Genomic DNA, 24400 nt, shown 5'->3' on the forward strand with positions numbered 1-24400 from the left:
TTTCTTTGCTTAGTACATTGCGGAGAAAAAGGTAAACTGTAATAATTTTTAAGAGTCGTTAACTTCAAATAAACATTGAGAAATACGTTATTAATTTATTTTTCATTCGTAAATTCATCAGGGAATAGTCTATAATATATTTTATTTCAAACGCGATTGCAATTGTTATTAAGAATATTTTTTAGCGGAGAAAGAAATGATAACAATATTGAAAGCCAATAGATCCAATAGAAAATTAAAAATATAATATAAAATAAAAAAAAAAACAGAAATATTGTGACATAAAATGATAAATATTAAATCCATTAAATTATTAATATCAAAAACGTTATATTGGTGTGCGATTTTAATTTGTTGAAAGCATCTTAAAGATTCCCTCGACGGCCCCTCGACGTGCAGAAGTGTTCAATCCAATAAACTCAATGGCTTTTATCTTGAAGATGTATAAATATTAAACATTAATTCACGATCGCGTTTTGAGCAAACTTTTATAATAACCTATTCAATATTTAATATAAAAAAATGCTGCTGTCCCAGTGAAGTATTACTGTCGAAACATTTATTTTGTACAAGGAAATAAATATCCACAAAAAGAAAACAGCCAAATCGTCTCATTACATATAGCTTGTTGAACTCTTTATACACAATATAAATCTTACTAATATTATAAATGCGAATGTTTAGATGTCTGAATGGATGGATGTTAATTAGAAGGTATATCCCCAGTAAAATAAACACTAACAGTGTAAGCTTAACGTGATTAAAAGTAAAAAATAAATAGCACCTTTAGTCGCCATCTTGTCTCGTTATTAGAGCTTTGTGCAATTATTAAAAGGAAAACTCAAATAAAAAGTAGTTGTAACGAAGGAATTCTTTAAAGTTATATTTGATTTATTACATACCCGATGAAAAACTACGCTTGCTGATAAATATGTGAAGACTCTATAACTCCTTTCTTTTCCCTCTCTTGCAATTCAAATATAACATTACAAACGGTTATTTAAATATGACAATCATATTGAAATCTTAGTTTACAGTCAAGAGAATAGTAGTCATCTAGTTTACTTACAGTTTGTCTATTGTTGCAGATTGCGTCGTACGTCTCCGATCCTTGAGATCGGCCCGAATCCACTCCGGTCACCTGCCACGCGCGCATGGCTGTCGGCTACTCATACCCTCACTCTCGTCCAAGAACTCCCTACTTATAGAACTACACAAACTAAACGTACCTTGCGCCACCGGATACCTACGATTCTCCCCAACTTCAACCATCTTATGTGGAAAACTAGAGCAAGTACCATACCCTAACAGAAGGTTCATTTACCTATCGTCTTCTAAAAAACAGGAAATAGAACTTCACGGACGACCTACGTTCGCCGCGATGTACCGCTTAGTAGACTACTGCCATGATGTTCTACTGACGGCAAGAAACGGCTCGTTCGAGGTCGAACCTACCACAAAACTGTCCTGCTCCTACCACATACATTTACCTTATGGAAACAGAGTCGCGTTACGTCTACAAATGGGAACAGGTCCTGTTAACAGAAACAATGATTTGTCAAATATAATTCATGAAGATGCTCATGCTAAATGTAAAGGTATGGCATTAACACTTGAAGATGGGGAATCTAAATGGAATCATTGTTCCCAACCTGGGGATCCATTGCGCAGTGTACAAATAGTTTCAGAAAGAAACTCTGTAAGACTAAATATAAGCGTCTTGGGAAAGAAGAATACAATGGCGATGTGGTTAAAAGTGTGGTGGATGGATAAAGCAGTAGAAGAAGTGATAGGACATTGTGACTACGGGTGGGTGTTGTCGGGAGACTTCTGTATAGCAGCGATGAAGGAGACGAAGAGAGCATGGCGTCAGGCGGAGATGGACTGCGTCAGACTGGGTGGACATCTAGCTAGCGTACTCAATGAACGTCAACAACAAATCATGGACCAACTACTTTTAAACGCGTAAGTTTTTTTTTATTATATGGCCTAACACTGTCTGATGCTAATGCTGGCCGTTAACTATACCAATGCAAATTTTTTTTTAATTACCAATTTTAATACGATCGCTATTTGTTTAAAATTTTATTAGCTCAAGCCACAGAAGAGAGAGTTTGAATATGATGTGCAAAAGTTTATTTAAGCTGATAACCACGTTCACGCCGGGCTATCACTACAGTAAAACTTTGAGATGCATTTAATATGAAACTTATGAAGGAAGAAGAAAATGCATTTAGGCGTAATTAGTAAACTTTAAAAGAAATCTTAATATACTTTCTTAGCTGACTTGAGACACCATGATTAATAAAAACAATATTATTTTATACATAATTTTCATAAATGATTATTTTTACAGACCCGGTAATGGAATCGACGATGTATATTGGATTGGGGCCACAGACGCGGTGCACGAAGGAGAGTTCCGATGGTCCGACGGACTACCATTTTCTTATGCACGTAAGTGAACTAGCAAACACATCGAAAATAATATCCTATTAGTTAAAAATGATAAACAAGCCCACTCTATATAATTATCTTTCACACGAGGCTTTCCTAAGTAAGACTAAAAACTAATATACAAATAACATAATCTTTGTCTTATATGAAAACTAGTTGACGACCGAGCGAAAGCAAAGAAAACTTAAGTGGTAGCTTATGTATTCTTTCAGAATATGTTCTACATCTCTGCCAAATTTCAGAAAGATCCATGCAGCCTCTGGAGTTACTTTCCAAAGATTCACATTTATAATATTAGTAATTAGTAAGATATAGAGCGTCGGTGGCTAAGGGGTCAAGCACTTGACTTGTAATCTGCAGGTCCTGGGTTCGAATCCATACACCAATGTGTTTTTCGATTTACATAAGTACAGTTATCCGACATTACGGTGAAGGAAAACATCGTGATGCAACCTGCACATATCTGTGAAGAAATTCGAAGATATGTGTGAAGTCAACTAACCCGCACTTGGCCAGTGTGGTTAACTATGGCCTAGTCACCCCCAGCTTAGGGTAGGCTCCGAGCCCATCAGTGAGGACTTATAGTGAGCTGATGATGATGATTCTGTAGATTTATTATGAGATTCTCAAACTTTAAGCCTAGCACGTGATTTAATTTTCATTTAAGCAATAACGTAGGTCTTCGTCACTACATATAAATAAGGCCAGTCTAGTCCCTACAACGATAATGAAATAATCCATTAACATATAGAATTCGATTACAATCTAAAATAAATCCAATAACCTTGCATTAAAGTCTTATTTTACATGAATCTCAATTACATTTAAGGCTAAAGTTGGAGTTAATCTATTCATCTGGAAGTAATTAATTCTCACAAAATGCTGCTACGAATTTGAACAGAATGATTTTATGTTGCTCGCCTAATTAACGCAGTCACAAAGTCGATTGGATCTTTTTAAACATTTTATGGAATAATTTTAAAGTTTGGAAATTTTCTAAAGTTAAGAATACCAAATAATTAATTGAAATAGTAAAATATTTATTTAAAAGTTAATTTAAAACTCTTTGTGGACGAATATTTAACTTGCTTTTTGCGCAAATTTGAATGTTATAAGATTTAATTTAACGCCTCGTTTAGTTAAAGTTTTCAACTAATATCGTAAGAAGCACATCACCAAACTGTAAGTGGCAATTACCGACTCCGTGTACACGTCACTCACAACGCGCGGCTTTTGGATTGCCTCCAAAATACATTACTACTGAAAACTTAATATCAGCACTTGCTTTATGCAATAATAATTACATCAAGTGATAAATATTTTAGTTTATTTTTAATGGATAAAAGTGTTGAGTGAAATTTGAAGTATTCGACCTCTTTAGTAGAAAAATTTGCACACTAAAGAGGTTACACTGGCCACCAACAATTTGGCGTAAAAATGTAGAAAAAAAATAAGTGAAAAAATTGAGAACAATTGCGCGGGAAAGTAAATGAAGAACGTTGTGTAGAAATAGAGTCGTTATTAAATATTTTTTGTTGTTATTATTTAAATAGTTTAATTTAAGTCTGTCACTGTTATTAATTATCCTTAAAGAAAAATAACAAATAGGTATGTAATTTCTATTTTCTCTTTCTATCTAATAACGCAATAAAACTTAATTGTTTTCTTTTACCAAGAGATAGAATTCACAATGGTCACTGTTATGGGTTCGTTTTATGCACATTTTTACATCTTTGTCTACGATTCAAATGTAATACTTCTTTTCGTATAGCAGATTTCCAGTTTCAACGATTTATTTGTCTTTACACTCAAACATATAGGTTAGTTTGTGTAACAAATATTCTTGTAATGTTTACATTCTTTAGTTTTATATATCTAAGAGATTTTTAAAGCAAATACTTTTGCTCAGAAACAATAGAAAGGATATTTTTATGCTATATTATTTTATGCCACAATTTTTCCTCGTTCTTGAGTCCCAATGATTCGTTCATATTAATAAAGAAGTTAATCAAGCAAACTCACAAGGTTTTAGATGTATCGATATTTCTTTGAAAGTATCGATACTTTCAAGAAATTACACGCCATCCCTAGTGTCAGTCGACATGAGCTTGCGGTTTTGTTGCGACCGAAACTTGTTGAGTTGAGCTCTTTGCAAAGTGTTGAATGAACTTTGAATACACGAAACACTTACAAACATTGTTTGAAGACACTTTGACTTAAACGAAGATTGCGTTAGCTTTAAGAAAATTATGTTTTATCTGTATTTTTCGGAAATAGTAACATGTAATGCATCGGCAAGTTTCATTTCATAAAATATATAGCAATCGCAATCTTAAACTAACCTTTGTAAGTACTAGCAGTTGCCCGCGATTCCGTACACGCGGAATTAAATAAACTTAACTGGCCTTTGTGTTTTTCCAGACTAAGTTCTACATATATGTCAAATTTCAGGACATACCTTCAAACAACCATCCATCCATCTATGCATCTATACATCTAAACATTCACATTTATTATTATAGAAAGATTAATTAAGTAAACGTTCTCTTTTATAATAAACATTAATTAAAAAATCAGAATCTTGTCTTCGAACAATCCTTATTCGTAAATCCTAAGGCTGTTAAACTTGTGTTCTTTTTTAATTAAAACAAATGAAATCTGTGAATACACGCAGCCGATGTAAATTACATTAAATATTCAACACAATTACACCCCCGAGAATCGTTACGTAGCTAACTTTCTAAAGAAATATTTTCTTCATTCGTAGCACTCAAATATGTTGCAATCCCCACGGTACCTGATAGCAAATTTCGGCGCCAAAAATTTCTTTTAACAAAATCTAGGGATATAAAAAATTTTACATAACTTGAGTAGTATACTTGGTATTCTACTGTATTCTACTCGCACTTCTTATCATTCATTTCTATCGTCATTTCAGATGTCTCACCGTGGATTTCTGAGGCCTAAATTCCCGTTGAAAACATATTATATTATCATCTGTTTTTATACAGATTTAGCTCTCAGAAACCAACGATTAAATGCATAAAATTGTGATTATATATGTCTTTGCTTGTCTTGTAAACGTATGGATGGAGAAAAAAAGAATTACAATCAGTCCAATCTTGAGACAACTCAAAAATTATTACCTCCCCTTTTGAATAACATAAGATAAGATAAGATAAGATAAGATAAGCCTTTATTCGCTGACCAATTTTTTTTATTTTTTTTTACATAAACTTAAACTACTATTTTTTTTTTTTAACTGAAAAAATTGAATTTGTAGATTTGTTTTCAGCTACCAGCTGCTTTGGCAGGATGTCCTTCGACATAGGCCTCCCCTAGACCGTTCCACAGTTCCTTGTGAATAACATATACAAATTCAAAAGTAACTTCAAAGATACCTCCGACATAACTTTCATTGTGTTAATTAAATTTACGATATTCAGTACAACTTCCGACTTTAATTAAATATTGAAATTCTGAAAGAGATTCATTAGGGAATATGATTAATTATAATTTCTACGAACAAGAAATGTATTAAGGAATTTTGATTGAAAATATCAGTCAGTGGATACCTAATAATCTATATAAATAACAGTAGTTTAACATAATATAATTAGAATAATTATAAAACATTTTAACCCCGTAAATATTCAACACATTTTCACCAAAAGACGTTGTCTACAGTTTAACAATTTAGGACAAACCACTCTATACTACATGGCAGTATTTTCAGAATTATATCTACTATCTAGACTATCATAGAAAATACTAAAAGAGTATAGCTACACTACTTTATAACTTTTATGTCCAGATTGGTTCCCCGGGTGGCGTAAACATAGCAGCCAGCCGAACGACGATGGCACCTCGGGGCAGGATTGCGTGGAGGCACGCCGTGAATTCCCGCCGCGTCCACCAGCCCCGCAGCCAACCTACATGTGGAATGATCGCAGTTGTCACGAACACAACTACTACGTCTGTGAACGACCCTCAATTGAAGGTAATATTTGACAGTACATGCATAATTTTGGTTGATGTCGCTTCATACATTGTTAAATTTCATCGTTGTCAAAATATTACAATGCAGTTAATTATTGGTTAATATCAGAAAATTATTTTAAATGAGACTAACTATCGCTAGCCATTTAATTACATTCATTATTAGCCTATGTATAAAGCTTAATGATACCCTACCGCGTTTGCTAACTATTGGAATAACTTTCGGTAGAATTCTGCATTTTTTTCTCTAGAATTTCACCGTTTTACGTTCTCTCAAAGGCCTAGCCTAACAAGCGAAATATCCAAAGTACTGGAGCACAAACATCTACTACTGAGACACCTGATAATTGAATTAAATGCCGTCTCTCTTGACCTTTACAACATAAACTGTTAGGTACTAGTTTGGTACATTAACACATTGTTTACGAGCTCGTCCCGACCGAGAGTAGTTGTCGCCTATAACAAGCGTCCAAGTAGAGTAGTGACGTCACATAAAGCCTTTTACGACCGCTCCTCTGTCCTGATTACTTGGCAACGGCATCTGGCCTCGTTACCGGTAAACAAACACTTGGCAGCACTTGGTAATTCTTGGCAATAGTTGGCACACACTATCTGGTCATTCACTTGCCAAATAAAAGTTCTATTTAGTTATTAACTTAGCCTAGATATAGATGAAGGCTTGGCAATGTATCCTCGAAAATAGTGTCAAAAAAGCCTCAATTTTTGCCGTAAAGTATAAAGTGAGAAAAGTGCCGAAATTTTACCACATTTCTTTTTTCCAAGGTAACATTTTTCCTAGACATTCGTAATCCGTCATCGGCTTTATATTGTAAGCTTGAAATATTACTTGAAAGATAAACGCAAAAGATACACCTTAGAATTTGAACACCTAACAAATGAAGGTAATTTGCAATCCCTTTGTAAAGTCTTAAGCGTTCTACGCGATCTTTTAACTATGTAAAGTTGCTAACAGCGTTACTTATCTTACAGTTTTTATGTATATTTCAAAGAAGACTTTGTTAATTACTTATTTTTGTTTATCTTTATTTATAGACCGAGAAAGTTATCTAGTATAAGTTCTACTAAATTGCAATAGCACACTAACGCCCCTTTGTCAATGTCAAATGAGTAAAGGATCTAAAAAAAAATCATATTTTTTTTATTTTATGCCATTTTCTATGCATCAGCAGGTTTAACATATATTATCACAGACCTATCTAGACTAGACTAGACTTTAAGTCAAAAATACGGAATAATCTTTATTTTATAAATTAAATTTTCTATAATTAGGTAATGTATATTTTTATATCTATAAGGAAAGACAGGTGGTGTTGTTAGCCTAAGTTGTTAGGAAAGGATGGGAAGTGGAAATGGATTTTCCGGATGACAGGATGCTTGGGAAGAGGAAATATTTTCTTTTGTGCATTCTCTCCTCCATCGATTAAAGGTAGGCAACGCATATGCAATTGCGTATGTCTATGGGCAACGATGACTTCGCTATTTCAGCGATTTCAGGTGGCCGCTCGTTCGTTTGCCACCTTATGATATAAAAAAAATATATTATTCAACATGTTCAGTACTATCAACTCGCCTGGCGAGTCCATATTCGTGCAAAAATATAGTGACATAAAAGTGTTACATTGATTCTGTTAAATCGATATAAAATACATACTTTACTTATACTGGTGTTTTAAGCTTATAAAAGACAACTTCAGCCATAGTCGCACCTAATAAAAGCTTCACACGTCTACTACGTCACGTACTACACGTCTACGGAAAAACAGGAATAATTTAACATGGAAGATGAAATCTAGACTTTATTGCAATAAGAAAAAGAGTTACTATTCAATGTTGGTACAGACAGGGACATTAAATGGACAGTGCATTGTTTGAAAGCTGTGGTCTGGACACGTATAATCAGACGTGCCACCTCACCAACCGACCATTTGAACTTTAATAAAATTGTATTATTTTACGAAAATACTTTAATAAAAGAGGGAGAAACTTATATAATGATGTTTGACAATTGCTGATATCTTTGGGCTACGGTAGCTTCGGTTTTTCAAAGAACGATGGCCACCAAGACATCGTTAGTTCAATTTATGACACATCTATGCTCTGTCATCCAAAACCTTAACACCTTACCATGAACAAAGTACTTGGCACTTCAAACTTAACCACATAATCAGAGTAAAGTAGTGGACACTAATACGATCATTAGGCAACGTAACATAAGGGGCACTAGTCCGCCCCTCTACACTCGAGGCCATCCCCTACCCCTCTATAAACATTTAATGTCCGGCACCTCGCTCTGATTACGACGAGCGCCACCTAGCGCTCGTAAACCATAATTACTTGGCCAACCTCTTGGCATTGAACACGTTTCTCCGTATAGGTTAGAACTTGATATTGTAAATAGTGTGTTTTTTCTTCTTCTAAGTATTCCTTCCTTAGATGAATGAAGACTGGATATTTGTAGTTCCTGTGATGTTGATATTTAAAGGCGGCGATCAATGACCTCTGTAAATGGATAGGTGATTCCTTGGAAATGAGAGCTTTTGCTACGTTCCGATATCTATATTATTAGTTCAATTTCACACCGCTAGTGTCAGCGTCAAAATGGCGACATTCAAATAGACACAAAATAGTACGTCTTATAACCAGTTTATTTATAGAGGTTAGTGGCGATGATTAATAACTTTTCTTCTCTCATATAAAAAGAAAGTCTATCCAAAGAAATTTTTCAAAACAATACTTTGATGTGCCAAAAATAACATATATTTAAATACAAAAGTAAGCAACCTTTTCATTCTTAATCGTCAACCGACAACAAAATATGCATGAGATGTAAAGGTATTCTCTGGCAGACAATCGTGCCTAGCCGAGCGCCCGCTGTCAACAGAAGCGGTGCATTCCAACAGCCGCCATCTTGGATTCATGGCGTCTGTTTGAAATGTGACAATGCGATGAATTCTTAAACACGATGTGAAATGTAAACCACACGGCTGTTGTTTATTCATGTCAGTACGAATATATGATCGTATTAGTGCTTGTTTTTACACAAGAAAGAGATTCTGCTTTCATTCTTCAATGAGAATTATTACCAAAAATGTAATTGCATGAGTTAGATTCGTTGCTATTCATAAAACTGAATCTTAATTTTCATTTGAGCGTAGACAAAACCTAATATTGAAATTATTTTACAGTTTAAGACAAAGTATGTCAAATCACTTAAAACTTTAAAGTCCAAAAGTTCAAGTTTTTTAAAATCCTGCATAAGAGGACCAAAATTACAAAATATTTTTACTATTTTAGATCCCTACACAGCATCAAAGATCCAATGCAACGAGACAATAATGCTGACACACAGTCACCCACACGCAGTAGTGTCAAGCCCCGGCTTTCCGCGGGCCTACCCTGACGACGTGGACTGTGTGGCCGAGGTGCGCGCTCCGCCGGCGCACACGTTGCGTCTGCACTTCGAGGAGTTGCTCACTGAACATGAACCACAGTAAGTTATACATAGTTTATTATAAGTGTTCCGTTGATTTAGTACAGCTATTTCCAAAGTGGTGAATATGAACTACCTGGGGTTCACGGAAAACCCGACGAGGAGGAACGACGGCTGCAAATAAAGTCGATAGTTCAACTATTTGAAGAAGAAATTTAGCAGCACATTTTCATTTTCATTCAATACGAAAAAAATTGAGAGAGAGGGAGTAGTATTTTAATAATTAAGGTTAGCATAAAATTTTAAAAATTAAAACTCCAGATTAGAGACAAGGAAAGTCGATTAGAAATTTGATTTAAAATAAAACATTTTTAATAAAATAAAACTAGATTCACCCTTCAGATTTAGTTTCTATTCTAACTAAAATTGAATTTAAAATTTTTAGGCTTAAACGTCTGAACCTTCACATTCAAAATGATAGAACAGTGAGTTACAGATATAAATTGCAGATCATTTTTCAGACGCTACAGGCGTTGCGGTTTTCTCTTATCAGCACAAATCTCCAGCTGTCGATTCAGCTGAATTTATTGCTTGTAAAGTTGGCTCGCCTCGCATTCTGACCTAATCCCAACTTATCTACAAGATTTGTTACCGACTTTATCATGTCACATATACGTTCAAACTTAAGTTATAATTAAACACAACGTACATATTAGCTGTCGCCGGCGACTGGACGATTAGTAGCCTATGTGTTCTTCCAGACTTTGTTCTATATCCATGGCAAATTTCATCGAGATCCGTTCAGCTCTTCTAGAGATACCTTCAAACAAGCATCCTGAATGGATCCATCCATCCAAACATTCGCAATATAATATTAGTAAGATTGAGATGTAGTCGGTTTGTGCGTCATTATGTGTGTCATTTGTCAAGTGGCATCACTGGCCAGAAATAGTCAACTTTTTTTAATTAAACGTTACAAGCCTTATAGTATCCGATGTGATCGTGTAAAAACCTTTAATGCTCACAACTTGACTTAAGCGGATTACAGGCTTAAAACTCGTGGCGATGTAAATTACATGCCTTCGCAGCGCCATCTGCCTTCATATTGAAATATTGTTTTTACATTTAATATCGTCGGATTAGAATCACTAAAGGTGGTCACAGTCTATCTATCTCATTACAGCATACTAGCTGATCCCGCCACTTCGTCTGCGTGAAATCAGTATTTCACGCGGACAATTCTTTGACAGTTCTTTGGGTGACATTTTAAATGACTAAGGCTAATTATTTTACTTAAAATAACAAAACAATCACACAAACCTTACATATTTCTAACTGTAAAAATGACGATACTTTCATACAAATTTCCACCCCACTTTCAACCCCTTACAACCTCTTTATCGCGTTAAAGAGTAGCCTATGCCATTTCTCAGCCTCTAGACTATCTACATATCAAACTTAATTTAAATCGGTTCAGTAGTTTTAACGTGAAAGAAGTACAGACAGACAGAGTTACTTTCGCATTTATAATGTCGCAAGTCGCAATAGTACGGAAGTAAGGTCTTAAAATGTTGCGTAAGTACCATAACAAAATTTGTACCCTATAAACAGCCACATAAGGTACATAATTCAATGTCTATTACTCACATGTTGTGGCTAGCGTATATTTAGTCGGAACAAAACAGAACAGTCGTCGAGTAAACAAGAGAACACGAGGCAGCGGCTGTCAATCGATGTCCGAGTACGTGCGACGTCCGTTGCATGTTCGCTCAATAAATAATACGTATACACATTTGCTTTTGCAGTTTAAAAGGAATTTTGAGAAATATCTACTGATGCGACATAAAATCGAATAAAATCAAGACATTCTTACGACGCCACGCATTCAATCAGACAACGGTCAGCCAACCCTTTTTTTTTAAACTTTAATTTTTGGTAATTTTGGTTTATTTATTAGTAATAAAGATAACACGAAATTTGTTGGAACGATGTTAAGAATTATATTAAATTCTGTCTACACTTGCAAATCTGGGATAAAATAGCAGTTCATAAATGTTAATTTAACGAGACAGTCCGTAGTTAGTTTCCCCAGGGTATAATAACTCTGTATAGAGATAAGTTGGGACACACGATGAGTCGTGTCCTGAATTATTAATGGCCATAGACAATAGAGCGGCTATATATCATAGACTCGCTTGTATTCGATATCTAATGCACATATTAATGATGTTAATAATTGCTTCTATTACGATATAATAAAAAAATAAGAGAATATAGTGTTATAACCTTAAACTCAAAAGAATTTAAAACATTACAACTTTTTAGATTTATGGAATACTTACTGTCATCCGCGCGGAATTAAAAAACTGAGTACTTCTTCCAGCCTATCTATGTTCTACATTAATGCCAAATTTCAAAGAGATACTTTAAACCGGAGTTATCTTCAAACATCCATCCATCCAAACATTCGCATTTATAATATTAGTAAGATAATACAAACTGGCCTAATCACCCTTAACTTAGGGTAGGCTCCGAGCCCCTCGGTGGGGACGTATAGTGAGCTGATGATGATGATGATGAATACAAACTGAAAAAAAATTAATTACTCTACACTCTTGTGGGTCATATCATTATCTAATCAAATGCCATTGTCTATGGTTTTCTTTTTTTTATTATTGCTAACTTAGTCTTAGTTAACTTAAGTGGGCGAAAAGTGTTCACCGGTCACTTGTCTACAAAAATGTGTAAGTGAACTCAGTAGGGACAAGAACCTGTACTTAGCCGTCTCGATGACGTCTGAACGAAATGATCTGCAACTAAAAACTATTTCAACTGGATTGTACTTTGGTTGCACTAACCGTGTATTGTTGAGGGTGACGACCGGCTAAAGTACTAACCAAGTATCACTTACAACTTTTTTACTTATTTAAATAATCGAATTTTAAAATATATAGCAGCTGTTGCCCGCGATTCAATCCGTGCGGAATTTAAAAAAAAACTTAATTAGTAGCCTATATGTTCTTCCAAGTTATGTTCCGTTCGACATGTATGTCAAATTTTAGCGAGATCCATGCAAGTGGTCTAGAGATACATTCAAACAAACATCCATCCATCCGAACATTTATGATATTAGTAAGGTATCTTGCAGCTATAACAACGGATTATGGATATAAATTTGAATTTCGATCACGTGATTAGATAGAATAATAGCTATATATTAAACTTAATTATTTGAAACTTTAATTAACTATGTGGAGTTGCTGTTGGATATTGTCGCGATAAAATGCAATACCGCTACAGCCGGATATTGTTTACCGGATCGGACGCGATATCCGTCGTACGTAGCGACTGCCCGCCCGGCTGCGAGCCGGATGTCGGCCGGGATTTATTAGCCTTAGTTTAATATCAACCACAGCACTAGTTTCTTACGCCATCTGTCTCATACTGTCAATATAATTTTAAAATAAGAATAAAACAATTGAATGTTAACAAACTTAAGTAAAATATAACATAAAAATGTAAATTAAACTTAAATTTAAAGCAAATGATGGTTATAACAACAATCTAGCCTCGATATAATGTAAAAGATTTTAAATTTAACTAAAAAAAACAAAACATATTCTAATAACAACATCAAAAATCTGAATCAGTTACAAGTAAAAATTAAATTACAACAGCTCACTAGCGCCCTCCTGCCAATGTTAAAAAAGTGTAACAATTTTCTTTTTAGCTATTTTCTATGTAGGCTTGACGTATTTTTCGAACATTACTTACCGCGATAAACGTGCTTTTCTTACCAGGCCAGATATTCTAATTTAAGTATATTTCATTTTAAAGTAACCATTTTTCTTTTTCAAATAAATGTATTTTCTATTACATTCTATAGTTTAGATGTGTATAGTCTGTGAGCTAGACAACGTGTCTGTGATTTCCCGCCATTTCCGCGGCGTAATGGCCGCCGTATCGTGTGTCAGCTGTAATTGAATCGAAGTGGTTTGCGATACTCGATACACATGTTTGTCTCCTATCTAAACAATATAATGATATATTTATTTACTGCAACTAATCAACTACGTATATAGACGATACGTTAAGTATATTTTAAGATATATATAACATGATAGCTATCGCCCCCGACACCGTCCGAGCGGAATATACCTTCAAACTTGATAATATTAGTAAGATACATAACTTTATAATAAAAACGGTTAAACAACGATTTCTCTTGTGTGAATTGTTTGAAATAAATAGACTACAATAATTCAACTTTTAGTTGTTTCAGACAAATGATATAAATCTATTTTTATACTTTCTCATTATGAAGAGCTTTATTCAAAAAATTGTAAAAGAATATTAACAATGGCGAAATAAGCACTTATTGCATGCACATGATACGGCTGGTTATAACATGTGTCAGAAGTAAAATGTTAGTATAACGCTGACTCACCAGGATACCGCCTACAACGTGCCAAGATTAACATCTGCCAAGAAAACTCCCACATGAGAGCGAAATAAAGTAGCATATGTTAATAACTGCTTATGTAATCTTACAACTTCAAGAAATATACAGAGCTATTTGTGATATCTTTTAGAAATTTTTACTTAGTCTCGCTTTTAGGATCATTTATCAATTTTTGGTTTTGTTAAGATTTATGTAGAAAGGTTTTTGTGCTTCTTTTTAATTATGTTTCAGTATGCGAAGGTATTTAATTCTGAAACTGGTATATCAGATTTTACCCAAATAGGACTCTAGAAGTCTAACCGCGAGTTTCTGAATCCATGTCCGCTTAAAATATATTATTAGCTCTGCTTTTTTCAAAGATAATGATAGGGATGACGATATGTTTTATACAGAGATTTGGGTGTCAGAAAGTAAACGTAACATTTTAAGAAATAAAATCATCTTTTATCAAGGAATTTTCTGATCTATTAATTTAAATGACTAATATTCTTCCACAGTTGCAGCTACGATTTCTTGGATATCTCCGAGGCAGGTTTCGACAATCAAACTGAACACGTGGAAGAATGGCTCCTGCCTGATCACCATCATGTCTTTAGTCACGAGAATGAGGTAAATTCACACAAGCAGTAACCGAAGAAGTCGTGTTGCGACAAATGTTCGCCCAAAACTGTCATCATCACTCGTCAATCGTTCCTCCCTTTACCTTTCACATCATCCACATCTTTCCAGATTTTGATTGATGATTGTACAGGTATGGGAAGAAATGGGGACACTTCTCCCGGAATCAGATTCAATCAGTGCGGGGTGGAGACGGGACTCTGGTCCAGGGTCCGGTTCTCGGCGCGTGTGTGGCGACTGGAGCGGCAAGCTAAAGTTACTACGATACCAATCGCGTACTAATGCGCTGCGCCTGCGTTTCCGGACAGATCATTCCGGACACTACGCCGGATATAGAGCCAAGATTACTGTCGCTGACTGTGAGTATAAAGATAAATGAGATTAAGCTTTGATTCACATAAGAATAAGTCGTCGTCTATCACTAAAGCTAAAATAAGAATATTTATATATAAAAAAAAAGCATTTTTAGCTATGTTGAATTTTCATGTTTTAAAAGTTTTACCGAGGAGATTTTACTTAGCAGTTTTAATGCTATAATCTGAACTTTTCTACGTATGTTTCATCAGAATTTCATTCCTTTACTTCAATGTTCTTATTTAAAAATCTTATTCAAATTCAGTATCGTAAAGGGAACCGCAAAGTTGTTTCATATTCGCATCAACATATTCCATTGTGTGGATCGTCTATTGTCTAAAATCAAAGTTATCCAATTGAAACTTTATACGATACGTGACTGAGAAGGAGCGGAGTTTTACGAACAAACAATGTAGGGCGCACACGACGGATACAAAGTCCGACAACCATTGAAACAGCTAACAAACCAACTTCACAACATTATGCAACTCGAATGTATTAGCTAAAGTTCAACATTGACATTTTTAAAGTTCACATAACTAGAATCCACTAACATAACTTGTTTAAAAATAACATTTGGAATAATTAAAGCTCTTTTTTCCACGTCATTCAAAGTACGTAACTATTTAGTTGAAAAATCCGTCCGTGTTACTCTAACTGGTTGAAGGGGGGCATCAAAGACATTTGCACCATAACAACCTGGAAGATATCTAAAGTGCATTTGAATACCTTTTATTCGACAACGAATGAATGAACTAGATACCAAGTGCATTTGAATTCACGAGTATGAAGGAATGAATGAACGAGTGGTGAGCTAACGACGAACGAATGGTTGTGTGCTCCTTTGAAAGCGGTTTTGCGGAGACTCGGTGAACGGTTGAATGATACCCGTAGAGTAGAGATAATTCTATTACATAAGATTAGATTTAAAGTTACAGATTACTAATATCCTAAATAAGAAAACTAACGAGAATGAAAGAAGGACCTAAAAATAACATAGTTCCTTTGCCATAAGCATAATTTTACTGTGAATTTCCCGATGTCGGAATTGTTGTACAAAACATATTGTTACCTCTTTCTCTTGTTTTTCAAAGATAACGATTGAGACATGTTTGTACAAGTTTGGCAATAGCGTGGCTAGAAATTTTATTTTTAAATACGTACGTAACTATCAAGAAATGCCCTCGATTCCTTTGAACCATCGCGTGGTGTCGAGTCGCGGTCAAACTGCGCGTGAAACGACATCGAGATAGCTGCACGCCTCACTGGTTACTACTTCGACCTTAATGTCTGACAGCTATTTCATACTCACCAAGCCACATTCAATTCGTTCCTGAAAATATGTTACAAAAACATGACTTTGGTCGCAGCGGAGAATTTCTTGTATGTCCAATTTTCGCTCCTAATTTTATTAAGAAACTTTATTCACATTTAATTGTAACAGAAGACTCTGGACCAAAATCTGATTAACCAATATCTTTTACTCAATTTACCGAAATTTTTTAAATACATCCTTACAATTGCCAATATATTCTTTAGCAAGTTTCCCACAATTTGCAGAATCCTTTAAGTTAAGGAAAACGTCCAAGAACGATTCAAATTCTTTATATATTTGTGGGAATAGTGTACTGGTTAAGTCTTTTCGACAAATTTATGCGTACCCTTTACGTTCGTCGTCTTTAAATGAATCCCATGGTACCATTAAAGGAACAATTTACAACTCGAATGGGCTGTCTGAATTTGTAGGCTGTACCATCGGTTAAATATTATCATAGACAAAAGTTTCTTTGTTTTTCTATTTAACTATCTTAAATATGGTCACGTGAAAGTTAAACAATTTAAGGTCCTCTGTAACATTTGTTATTTTCATGTTGGAAAATATATTCGTTCCATGTGCATTTACAGAATATATTCCGTTTGGCCGAGTGCGATGGAACATTGTGAGGCGGCGCAATGTGGATTGCAAAGAGACGCTTCTAGAAACGTCTATCGATGTATTTTCGATTCGGTTTAAATCATTAAATTCTAATTCTTGTTAGTTTTCTAACGTAAAAATTCTATGCAAAGATAAAAGAAATATTAAGTAAAATGCAAACTGAATTGCAATAAGTAAAGAGGCAAACATTTAGAGGATTTCAGATTTATTACAAGATATCGTTTATTTCAAGATTGAACAAACAAGAGGCAGTCAAAGAGACATGGAAAGATTGAAATGTATCTTTTGGGTCTTGTGATAAAAAAACAAAGAAAATTTCTTATGGTATAAGATATTAAAAATAACTAGACGGTCAATAATATTCCTATTTAAATCGCATTTAGTCGCTGTTCGGCAAAGCTATAATTTTCTTCTATAGGAGAGTACATAGGAATGCTTTGGTTCACAAAGAACTCGGCCGTCCGTCCATAATATAGTCGGTAGATTTCACGAGGACCAAGATGATTACAATACACCTGGCGATTATTGGAATCCTATTCAAAACGGTTGAGAATTTAATTTTCAATTCAATGAAGATTCCTTTATCTTAGACGTAATCCGACTTTGCTTATTGCCCGGAGCGGATGATATTCAGATAGATAAAAATTTTAAAGAACTATAAGGTAGGTTTTGCCGATTTCAGATTTCATCGCGGGTAAAAAAACACATTTCCATTATATCACGCAGACAGACAGTCAAGGGCAATGCACTATTTCAATTTGCTAAAACTTATGTACGTCCAACAACCAAGTATGTTTTTCCTTATGTTCAAATTGAAAAACAAAAATATTTGTTTGGGTTACATTCAAAATAGTAGTCGATTGTTCGATTGTTTTTTTTTAAATACACATTTAAAAATATATTACCTCGACTGAATTTTAAAAATGTAACAGGCGCTGCGAAAAGCGTTCGTTACATCTCTGAGCGCATCTAAATACCATTCACTGAACGAATGAACGAACGGAATGCCTAACGAGGCAGTTTTGTGCGTCCGCTGTGAACGTTACTGCACAATGCACATGCAAGGGTATTCATTGAATGTATTTACATCACAACTTCGAGACGTTAATACGGTATTTGCAGTGCGTTGTTACATTTGTTGAACTTTTCTCAAAATAGAATATTGTCATGACCTTTAAAAACGAGGCATATTTCTTAATGGTCTTTAATAACGTAAAGAAGAGTCTTGCTGCGGCACTCTTATTGCTAATGCGAATCATTATGAACATCTCTTAAATTACTCTTAAAGCAGCTGTAAGTTTCCCTCCTGACGGAGGATAATCTTCGAGAGATACCCCGCCTTATGGTGAAAAGATAGGATTAAGAGGGGTTTGACCCACTGATACCCCCTCGGGGCCAACCACGAGTGTAATAGAAAAGGGTTTCGGGAATCTGAGAAAGGCAACGGGACGGGAAACATATAGCCCTAACGAAATTAGATATTAGTAAGGGTCAAAAAGTAATATTGTTCCATTATTTATTTATCTCTATAATATTCTGCCTACAGCCCAAACATGCATGGACGCTAAGCAAGTGTTGTACAATGGACACTGCTACCTCTTCTCTGGCTACCCTCGCGCCTCGTGGATCACTGCCAAACAAGTAAGTCATAGTATTAACATCATCAATACCCATACTTAGATCTGTAAACAAAACAATTTGTTTTTTTTATTTCAATCAGAGCCAATTTTAAGTCGTCTTCCTTGACTCTACCTTAATGGTGCTTGGCTTAATTGTAAAATTTCTCCACCGAGATTAGTTCGTGGCCATTTTACCATGCCCACAAGTTGTCTTTCCAAGGGAACTTTATTCTCTTTGGTCTGTAAAACTAACTTCATGACCTAAGTACATACCATAAAGTTTTGCATAGAAATTAGTTTTGTTTATTCGTTTCGGTATAATTAATTCATTTTGTATATTTCAATAAAACAACTTCTTTCATGAATAAACAACAAGAAACCCCCAAATCACTTACATCATCATTTATTCCCAAATCACAGAAAGTGTAGTTGATACCGAATATTGGCATAGTTTTAGTCATCATCTCGCTTGCTAACGATCTGTACAAACTTCGAGACGACAAACTTCTTCAGGTTTAATCAGTGCGCTCAATAATGAGCTGTAACCGATATCCAAGTCAAACTTCTGTTAGTGCCACTGATGATTAGCTGCAGATCTAAATTGCGCCGATCCTTAGTGATAGAGTTTTAAAAGTTTCCGAAGACTGTTTGGCGTTTATTTTGCTTTTGTTGATATTTTAAAATATTTCCTGTAGAGTTGGTGGTTGTTGTCCGATGTGCAAGTGGAATACATTTTATAGAAAACTTCTCGGAAATATGTAGATCCATCATTTGTCTTTACTGGCGCTTGGAGCACTTGGAGTCATACTAAATCTTACACTAAGGGACTCATCTTTATACTTGCAAAAACTGTTCGAATTATTTTTTATATAAGTCGCTAGTCTTTCCTCATTGACCTCTTTGCGTCGAGGCAGCACTAATTCCCTCATTGTGCGATCCCGCATCCACGATAAAGTACGTATCCTCAGATCACGTCAGACTAACCTAAATGCCTTAATCCCTCTGAGATCAGAATACTTTATCTCTAATCATTGTAGACAGCCGCCAGGTATCTTCAAGCTTGACATATTTTTACCAATTCACTTTTTTTTCATAGCCTTCGAACTATCGCTTGACGACCAGCCAAACACCACGTTTTATTACAATTTGAGGACTGGATTTTTAATAAAACATACATATTTTGCCAAAAGAAACCTATGATTATAGTCCCTAGCGGTATCCATAGAAACGACTTCTATTTTCCTTCTTCCTTTTAAAGAATGAATCGTTGGCTTTTCAGGTATGTGAAGGTCTGAACATGCATCTCTCATCGGTCCACTCCGCGGAAGAAGAACGGTTCATCGTATCCGGCATCAGACAAAGTAGTGACTACAGCGCTGGTGCGGTTTACTGGCTGGGTGTCAAAGTCCAAAGACCAGGGCAGAACTTCAGCTGGGTGGATGGAAGTATCTTTGAATATCAAGCGTGGCCACCTTACAATGATACAGAAGATATGGAAGAGGCGTGTTTAGGTGTACAGGTATTTATGATTCTTATGGAATAAGAGAAAATGCTATTTAAAATTACAGCCATTATTATTCTGTTTTTGGCGTATATGCCGAGATTTTTATTTTACAAAATAATAAAATAGAGCAATTAAATAAAACAACAGATAAGCCAAGTCCAAATTACTTCAAGATTAAATTTATTTTAATTCAAAGAAGTATTTTCTCTATCGTTCCATTTAGTTTTGCCGCAGCTAATCTAGGTATTAAGGCTAAGATTCAGATCAAAACGAATTATCTAGATTTCCTTAGCTCTCTTTCCTCGATTTAGCTTTGTATTAATAAGTATTAATGTTGGGAATATTTAAGCGATCAGATAAAATCACCAATTGAAAGACACAAAAAACTGTACATTAGTTAAAATCCAAAAGCGACCTAAAACTTACTTAAGCGACAGCTTTTCTGAACAAGAACATCTTGGTGATATCGAAGGACCAAGATTTCGTTGTTAATAAGAGTAATTAAAATACACACCTAAAATGGTTTAATGGTTGATTAAGTCCTTTAGTGTGGATTTTTCACACTAAATCCATATTATAGGTCTCCCTTAGCGACTAATTAATAACTGAGTACGGGACATAGTAATTTATGTTTTTTCAGTGGAGAACATCTCCAGTTCCGTCGCAGCCGAGCGGACTGTACTGGTCGCAGCATAAATGCGCGGTCACCGGCGGATACATCTGCAAGCGACGTCTCAACCCTGAACACATCCTTAAGAACAACACTGTTGAAGGCAACTCAGGTATGTAGATATACAAAAATTATCTAGTCTTAGATTAATTTTACAATTTCTGATGGCTGGCTCAAGTTAGTCAGATCTTTCTGAGATACGGTCCATTGATACAAATATGTAGACCGTTTTTTAGACACAGTTGTTAAGAATCAATATATTGATTATGTTTTTTAAGCATGTTTAATAGTAAAACATGTACAATTCATTTGCTTCACCGGTTTTTCCAATCCAGGAGAACTATCCAGTCCTAATTACCCGGGTCTGTATGACAATGACGTGGACTACTGGGTGCACGTGTCGGGTCCGCCGGACACGCGGCTCGTCTTTGTCTTCAACTCCATCGATCTCGAGTACCAGAATGATTGCTTGTACGATTTCGTAGAAGTAAGTATGCTCTTACACATTTTTATAAACAAGATGGTGACAAAATAATAATTTAAGTCATCTGATTTTAAATTGCTAACTAAAGAGTTGTAGATATACAAATATCAAATATCATAAAAAAATATTTATTATTGCATTTAGTTGAAGGATGGCTTAAGTAGCAAGTCGTCGCGCTACTGTGGCTCACTGGGAGAGACGAGATGGGTCGCCACCAGCAACCAAGCTACTCTACATTTTCATTCTGATTACAAGTAAGTTTACAATGCCTTTCGTGTGACACCTATCGCTTGCTTTAACCAGACGTTAATTTTTTGCCTTTACTTCCAGTACTCAAGGATCTGGTTTCTCGTTATCCTGGCGCGCAGTAGAGCTGGCCGGGTGTCCATTTCAGACATTCACCTCAAAGGAAGGTCAGCTGCGGAGTCCCAACTACCCGCAGTTCCTGCTGCCCGGCCTCGATTGCACCATCGATATACTGGCACCTTCAGGTTAGATTGGTAAATCTTCACAATTCTCTACTGAATGTTGTATCCGTGGTAGACTAAGGCGTTGTTGATTATGTTACAGATAAACCATTGCACTACGATAGAGGCATTAATATCATATTAACAAATGTAATAAATTATTATATTTTTCAGGGAAGCGTATATTTCTCAACATCAGCCATTTTGATTTCGGCTACGGTACATTCGCGAACGGAGTTCCCATCAATGTTTCCGAAGCGATACCGGAGGATACGTTCCTTGAGGTCCAGATCGATCCCGACAGCACCCCGATACGTCCCTTTGTTGACTCAAAGATCCTCACGAACGGACTTTTCGTGTCACAATCTGAAATAATGAGACTAAGGCTGAGGACTGGTGAGAACGTCACCGGCGCTGGCTTTCTTGCGTTATTCAAGACTGGTTGGTACCCATAGCTTGTATTTTTACTAACTTGATTCCTATGTGCGTTTTACTTTTGTTCGACGCCATTAATTCATTCATTTACAAGTTTTGTATAAAACATGAACTTTATTTCAGTAAGCTACCTAAACTTGAGCCACGTATTGGAACTAAGTGACCGAAGTTCCGGTAGACTGTCAGCCCCTAACTGGCCAGGCTCGCCTCCTCTAAGAGCTAAGATCTCCACTAGAATCCTGGCACCGCACGGACACACTTTGTCTGTAGCCTTTGCGAAGACCCGTCTCGTCGCTCCGCCTTCCAAAACTTGGCCCTGCGGTGAAGGCAAAGGGTGGATTGAGGTAAGAGATTTTATACAACGTACGAAAAAGTTGGTATGGATTTGTTCAATACCTAAAAAAGCTTTGACATTGGTGACGTGTCAACATCATCTAAGAATTGGTTCTATATGCGTAAAAATGACCTATTATTTTTAACCAGGTAAAAGACAGTTACACGGATAACAATGGTACGGAGTGGACTCTGTGTGAGGTAGGCAGAGGCAGCAGGATGGCGGAGAGCAGCGCACCGCTCGTTATCAACTCCTACCTGCACTCGCTGGCGGTGACGCAGCACGCCGGCGACCGCGGCGTCAGCATCGATGTGTTGCTTCTCGTCAGGAAAGGTCGGACTAACGTACAAGGATTTTTAAAGGTTTTTCAAAGTCGAAATTTAAAACCACCTTATTTATTATTTCTCAGACCCCGAGTATCACAACAAGCTGCTACTTATTCCCGAGGAGACAAATCTGGAGTCCTGTTACCCTAACCCTTGTCTGAACGGCGGCCTGTGCGCCTCCGACGATACGAAGAATTTCTGCCAATGCGCTGGATATTATACTGGTAGGTTGAATATGACTCACAGGATGTCTTCGATTAGAACTTGTTGTGTTAAAATTATTTTTCGACAGGTATTTTCTGTCTGCTGACTGCTTGCGAGCGGTCGCCGTGCGTGTTCGGCAACTGCTCGCTGTCGGTGTCGGAGGGCAGCGGCGGCGAGGCGTTCGCGTGCGCGTGTGCTCGCGGGTGGCGCGGCCGGCGCTGCGCCGAGCGCACTCGCCCCTGCGCCGCGGCTCCCTGCAACCACCGCGGCGCCTGCATCGAGAGGGACGGAGGCTTCCTCTGCCAGTGCACGCCCACTTGGAAAGGCAAGAGGTACTGACTCAAACCATAGGCATATTTTAGGATCTTGTTTGATATCATCTTAATTTCCTTTAAATATAATATTGTACATTTTGATGAAGTGGTTCAAACATACTTCTTTCTCAGGTGTGAGATTCCCAATCCTTCGCCGAAAATCGTAGGACTCGGAACAAGGATGCTTCATGAGCCGTTCTGGCTCGGCTTGATAGCAGTATTCTTAATGCTCGGCCTCATCGGCCTCGTGTGGTGCGCCAAGAGGCACTTCCCCGAGAAGATAGAGAAGTTGCTCGCAGAAGAAGCGGACAGATGTGCAAGACGTAAGTATGCCTCATTGTACACCTGTGTTACTTGGAGGACAAATCTTTAGGCCTCAATTGGAACCCATCAAATTACGTAAGACTTGTTCTACCAAAAAACAAATCAAGGGCACACTAACTTACAAATGCTTTTCGGATAGCTTTTATGAAGTAATAAATAAATCTGCATACACGTGTTTCACCGTAAAGCCTTCTTTCCTTTATTTCGGCTGTACTCATGCATTCTCTGACAAACGCACCGTACCTGGTCAATGGTAAAGACACGTTTTGCGAATTATTTTAAATATCTGTATCATTATTGTTATCACGACTTACGAATTCAGAAACTGATTGAGTATTTTATCCTTTTATATAGGGGGAAAAAACATGAACGTTTCTGTGATTCGTAAATTGCACACAATTTTTTTAATTTACTACTTTTCATGAAATTTAATGGTACCAGT

At 36.2% G+C, this 24400-nt stretch overlaps 2 protein-coding genes across 2 annotated transcripts in view; both read left to right on the forward strand.

The window, feature by feature from the left end:
• LOC106120978 (uncharacterized) overlaps positions 1-15213 on the forward strand; it is a gene marked incomplete at its 3' end in the record, with an annotated part of 73623 nt that extends 58410 nt beyond the window's left edge. The window contains exons 4-9 of the mRNA XM_013316449.1: positions 1089-1965; positions 2357-2457; positions 6272-6457; positions 9772-9967; positions 14867-14978; positions 15121-15213. Of these exons, the coding sequence (XP_013171903.1) occupies positions 1089-1965; positions 2357-2457; positions 6272-6457; positions 9772-9967; positions 14867-14978; positions 15121-15213 (1565 nt within the window). The remainder of the gene's footprint in view (positions 1-1088; positions 1966-2356; positions 2458-6271; positions 6458-9771; positions 9968-14866; positions 14979-15120) is intronic.
• A 4968-nt stretch (positions 15214-20181) lies between these two features.
• Positions 20182-23426, forward strand: LOC106120979 (cubilin-like). The gene is made up of 9 exons (XM_013316450.1): positions 20182-20415; positions 21041-21182; positions 21406-21557; positions 21699-21808; positions 21885-22045; positions 22196-22462; positions 22580-22800; positions 22940-23123; positions 23200-23426. The coding sequence occupies exons 1-9, from the start codon at positions 20194-20196 to the stop codon at positions 23424-23426; spliced, it is 1686 nt and encodes a 561-aa protein (XP_013171904.1). The 5' UTR covers positions 20182-20193.
• The last annotated feature ends 974 nt before the right edge of the window (positions 23427-24400 follow it).

This window comes from Papilio xuthus, unplaced genomic scaffold (assembly GCF_000836235.2).
Source record: "Papilio xuthus unplaced genomic scaffold, Pxut_1.1 DF826945.1, whole genome shotgun sequence".
In the NCBI taxonomy this organism is placed as follows: domain Eukaryota; kingdom Metazoa; phylum Arthropoda; class Insecta; order Lepidoptera; family Papilionidae; genus Papilio; species Papilio xuthus.

Excerpts from the sequence above, each read along its gene's own strand:
- LOC106120979 (XM_013316450.1), top strand. The coding sequence starts at position 20,194 with ATGCATCTCTCATCGGTCCACTCCGCGGAAGAAGAACGGTTCATCGTA. Across the intron at positions 20,416-21,040 it reads AGGCGTGTTTAGGTGTACAG|TGGAGAACATCTCCAGTTCC; the intron begins GTATTTATGATT and ends ATGTTTTTTCAG. Across the intron at positions 21,558-21,698 it reads GCTTGTACGATTTCGTAGAA|TTGAAGGATGGCTTAAGTAG; the intron begins GTAAGTATGCTC and ends TATTGCATTTAG.